A 5,076-nucleotide genomic window follows, 5' to 3' on the forward strand; every position below is an offset into this window, starting at 1 on the left:
GTGTTATGTATTCTTTTAATGTTTTTTTAATTTTAATGTATTTTTATTTAATTATTTAATTTAATGGGTTTTTATTTGTTTAGTTTAAGTGTTAAGAGAAAATAATAAAAAATTGTGACGTGGCACTAGAGGGGGCTACAACACCATTACACCCGAAAACAAATTCATATCATTTGTTAACTGGGCGTCACGTGTCGTAATTCGCCCAATTTGTAGCCCTTCCACTACACATAGCCTTATTGGATTACATGAGACATACTGAGCCATGCAATCGTCTGTGATAACCTGAAAAGGTGTGATCCAAGATGGGAAGGAAACCCAAAGAATAGAGATCTACAACAAGCCACACCCCCAAGGTTTAGATGATGTGGCAAGAAACAACTTGATGTGGCAAGGAAACACCATTGTGGTGCCAAGTCCAAGGAAACAAAGTCCATGGTTGCAAACATTCTTCAAACTTGCATAGTGGGTCCCTCCCCTCTTATACACACATACTATATATATACATATACATATGCATACACATTTAATATTTTTAATAAGGTTTGTGGAGGTTTGTTGTTGTGGAAGAAAGTTGAGGTTTTTAAGAAAAGTTTGGAACCTAATGTGACGATGATGTGTCGGTTTGTATGAGTTTGTTGTTGTGGATGCTGTTAAATGGTTGTCACTTGCATTATTTAAATGTGGGTGCTTCGGTACGCTTGGTACAAATGGTGCTGCCAAAACTTAATTAATATGGGCGGCTTAAAACCATCTTAGTCAACAAAAACCTTAACAAAATGAACTGACGCTGGACCGAGTTCCCCGCTGCGTGCGGATTAAAATTACTAGTTAATTAATAATTAGAAAAGGTCCACGTCTTTCCGTTTTGATTTTAAAATATTCAACCGTAAATAAATAAATAAATAAATAAATAAATATGGCATGTCTAATACCAGTGGAGAACTTGAGAAAGTATACGTTTATGTCTAAACATAGAATTTGTTGCGTGAAGAGAATGGTCTATTTTGGCTGCTGATGACTAAATATCAACACAAGTCATATATACGTATATAACTAATATATCAAATTTGGAATCTTGTTGAATAGATGCTCTTTTAAGGAAAAGACATCCAACGGAAAAGGTAATTGTTTAATAAGTCAAAACCCATAATGGTACAATTATTCAAAGTCATCAGTGAGTCATCAGAAATAGTCTATGTTGGCTGCCGCCTGCTGATATTCATAACTCTTATATAACTAAATAACTATCAAATTCAGATTCAACCACATAATAACATCGATCTTGTTGCAATATGATCAGTCTCATCATCGTCACCGTTGTATGTTCCAACCTGATCAACAATTGTTTTCATGCATCTGCTGTTTCAACCCTCAAAGCTGGTGATCAGTTCAACCTCAATTCTCGGCTTGTTTCCCCTGGTAACAACTTCACCTTAGGCTTCTTTACCATTCCAGAAACAAACTACACTTATTTAGGAATATGGTACACTAATGATGAACAACGTAGAAGAGTATGGGTAGCCAATCCATCTACTCCGATCACATCAAGCTCTAGCGTACTCATGATCGACCCGAACACCGGGATACTGATCATTTCCACAGGACGAACAACCCTTGTAAACATTTCAGATAATCAATCTGGTGTTGGTCCTAATGTGACCGCAACTCTTCAAGACACGGGTGATTTCCAGCTGATAAATGAAGTTGACAACAGAATTCTCTGGAAAAGTTTCGATTATCCAACTAATGTGCTTTTACCAGGTATGAAACTCGGTTCGGATCTTATAACGGGCCGTAACTGGAACTTGACTTCTTGGTTAAGCGATGAAATCCCTGATTTTGGTGCTTTCACTTTGAGTTGGGAACCCAATGGAGAAAATTCTCAAAGATTGGTGATTCGAAGACGGGGGCAGCCCTACTGGACCAGTGGGGATTTGAATAATCAAACGTTTCAATTTATGAATGTGAACAATCCATTTAGTCAGTACTGGTACAATCTCAGTAATGCATATAATAATGAAGAACGAAATTTCAGTTATCATAGCTTCAATGGTGTTAAACCCATGTGGATTTTGACTGCAGACGGACGAATTTTAGATGGTGATAGTAGTATGTATTTGAGCTTCCATGAGTTCTGTTATGGGTATGATTCGGGTGATGGGTGTGTGGCTGGATCTGATTTGTCTCCGTGTAGGAGTGTAGATGACAAATTTTCTCTAAGGAATGGGGATTTTACTCCCGGAACGTATGATGTCTCATATGACTATAGTTCAAGCCTAAGCTTTAGTGATTGTATGGTTAGATGCTGGAATGATTGTCGTTGTTTGGCATTTAACTCGCGTGATCTTGACAATGGAACTGGCTGTGATATATGGACAGGAACCAAATCAGCCGAGTTTTTAATTAATCCACAAGGGACTTCTATTCAAAAGTACGTGCTTCTTTCTCAGAATTCAAGCAAAGGTAAAATAATCACTAAATTCCTTTCATATTGCCAGGCATATATTATTATTATTATTAGTTAGCTTAAATGTGACATCAAGATCTAACACAAGACATTGCACATAGGGAGCGTTAAAATCTTGATTTGGGCGCCCATTGTTGCTGGCATTTTTCTACTTCTCTTTTGCTTCGGTCTATTTTGGTATCTTAAGAAAAGAAAGCTTAAACGAGAAGGTATAGTAGTTGGAATTGATGTTATATTGGTCTCTTCTGAAGTTTATATATGCTTAGTTTCACATGGTTCATATTGTAGAAGAGAGACAAATGGATGATGACAAACATTTTCTTGAGCTGATGACTTCTGAAAGCTTCAATAATTCAAGTAATACTGAAACAAGTGGCCGAAAAGGAAGTCATATGGTGGTGTTCAGCTTTGCAGCTATAGTAACGGCCACAAATGATTTCTCAAATGAAAATAAGCTTGGACAAGGAGGTTTTGGACCAGTTTATAAGGTATTTGTATCTTTTCGTACGAGTCGTAATTTTTTATAATTGTTTGTAAGTTATTGTTTGTTGACATAGACAAGATATAATGTGCTTATGGCAATAGGGAAAACTTAATGATGAACGAGAGATTGCAATTAAAAGGCTTTCAAGAACATCAGGACAAGGGCTTGTGGAATTCAAGAATGAACTCATACTTATTGCCAAACTCCAACATACAAATCTTGTCCGAGTTCTAGGATGTTGTATTCGTGGAGAAGAAAAGATGTTAATTTATGAGTACATGCCCAACAAGAGTTTAGATTTCTTTCTCTTTGGTAAGAAATATATCAATCTGCATGTCTATGATGTTTACTAAATCTAATTAAGTTGTTAACCGACTGAACAGATGAAACTAGGAGAGCAATACTAGACTGGCCAAAAAGATGGAACATCATTGAAGGAATTGCTCAAGGGTTGCTTTATCTACATAAATACTCAAGAATGCGTGTTATCCATAGAGATCTTAAGGCTAGTAATGTTTTATTAGATGAAAGTATGAACCCCAAGATTTCTGATTTTGGCATGGCAAGAATTTTTAAACAACATGAGACTGAAGCAATGACACAAAGGGTGGTTGGTACATAGTATGGCACTCTCTTTCTAAATTAACATTCTAATTAATAAGCTACATCTAATTAAACTTTACGTTTTCTAATTCAACTACATTATGTAGTGGTTACATGTCTCCAGAGTATGCAATGGATGGGACTTTCTCAGTGAAGTCTGATGTCTTCAGTTTTGGAGTCTTAATTATGGAAATTGTAAGCGGAAGAAGAAATATGAGCTTCTCTCATCTTGACAAGACAGTCAATCTTATCGGATATGTAAGCCTACTTTGAAAAAAAATAATGTTTCTATATCCTTTGTGTAATAAAAGTAATTCGTTTGACCTCAAAAGTCAAAACGTAGCATCCACAACTAACTTTTAAATGATTTTAGGCATGGGAGCTGTGGCAACAAGGAGATGCATTGCAATTGCAGGATCCAACACTTGGTTATAATTGTGTTGTACATCAATTGTTGAGGACCATTCATGTTGCACTTCTTTGTGTACAAGAAAACGCAATTGACAGACCAGAAATGTCAGAGGTGATATCTATGCTTACTAACGATACCATGTTGTTACATGTCCCAAAACGACCGGCATTCTTTTTTGGCGAAACTGTGTCGAAGTCAACTTCAGCCGAGAGGAAGACAAACGGCGACTCTGTAAACAACATAACCATTACACAAATAGAAGCTCGATAGCAGCTGATGGCCAACTGAAATATAGTTGAATCTTGTTGTGTTGAAAAAAGATACTTTAATTATGAGTGCTTTCTTTTTTTTACTTTGCAAATGTTTTCTTGGTCATGCTTATAAAAAATAATTTATGTTATTCTTTCTGACAATTTACATTCTTGAACACCTCTATATCATTTTCCATGCATGGGTTCATAGTAATTTGGTTATTAATTTATTCAAAAAGCTTGTGTGTAATAATTTTTTTTACTGTTCTTATGTTTATATACATGGGTTGTTGTAAAGTTGATGAAAGTTTTTCGTAAGTTTAGCATAATTTAGTTTAAAAAATATAATCCGTAACAATTGGGAATTCACTGTTTTCTGTTCCCAGCATACATTTGTTGACTTTAGAGCTGGTTTTCTTTTGGTGCCTGGAAATAACAACATTACTTAGAAATCAAACATATACTTCCATAGATAAAAAAAAAAGTTAACTAGAAACTAAATATTTGGATCAAGAAGAAGGGCATACTCTCTTCTCCACATTGGTGTGTTTCTTAAGGTTGACCGCCCCCTAGGTGAGGGAGAAGAAGAATCACAATTATTTGCACCACAATCGGTCCACCTAACATGGTTAACATAAGGTCATGTGGTATAATCTAACCTCTACATAGATTAAAGTGACATGACACTTTAAAGATTGATTAAACCACTCCCTACTTGTGTTAAGTGTGTTAAAAAGGCCCATGGGTTATGCGTTTAACGGGTTAAAAGGAACAATATGTATTAATTATGTATTAATTACTAATTGATTTGTTATATTAATTATGTGTTAAATGGGTTAAACCATTTCCTTTAAAT

General features: G+C 35.5%; 1 protein-coding gene across 2 annotated transcripts; it reads left to right on the top strand.

Moving 5' to 3' along the window:
- The first annotated feature begins 1,257 nt into the window (after window positions 1-1,257).
- On the top strand, window positions 1,258-4,346 carry LOC143616612 (G-type lectin S-receptor-like serine/threonine-protein kinase CES101). 2 transcript variants are annotated; one of them, XM_077089416.1, is made up of 7 exons: window positions 1,258-2,466; window positions 2,572-2,679; window positions 2,759-2,958; window positions 3,056-3,266; window positions 3,338-3,575; window positions 3,665-3,815; window positions 3,931-4,346. In XM_077089416.1, the coding sequence occupies exons 1-7, from the start codon at window positions 1,296-1,298 to the stop codon at window positions 4,237-4,239; spliced, it is 2,388 nt and encodes a 795-aa protein (XP_076945531.1). In that variant the 5' UTR covers window positions 1,258-1,295; the 3' UTR covers window positions 4,240-4,346. The 2 variants fall into 2 exon arrangements, with proteins under 2 accessions (XP_076945531.1, XP_076945573.1); XM_077089458.1 differs by having other exon boundaries at window positions 2,762-2,958.
- The last annotated feature ends 730 nt before the right edge of the window (window positions 4,347-5,076 follow it).

Source organism: Bidens hawaiensis, unplaced genomic scaffold (assembly GCF_021521415.1).
Source record: "Bidens hawaiensis isolate Kalapana, Puna unplaced genomic scaffold, B.hawaiensis_p1.1 tig00000237_1, whole genome shotgun sequence".
NCBI classification, from domain to species: Eukaryota; Viridiplantae; Streptophyta; class Magnoliopsida; order Asterales; family Asteraceae; genus Bidens; species Bidens hawaiensis.

Excerpts from the sequence above, each read along its gene's own strand:
- LOC143616612 (XM_077089416.1), top strand. The coding sequence starts at position 1,296 with ATGATCAGTCTCATCATCGTCACCGTTGTATGTTCCAACCTGATCAAC. Across the intron at positions 2,680-2,758 it reads AAGAAAGCTTAAACGAGAAG|AAGAGAGACAAATGGATGAT; the intron begins GTATAGTAGTTG and ends TTCATATTGTAG. Across the intron at positions 3,816-3,930 it reads CAGTCAATCTTATCGGATAT|GCATGGGAGCTGTGGCAACA; the intron begins GTAAGCCTACTT and ends AAATGATTTTAG.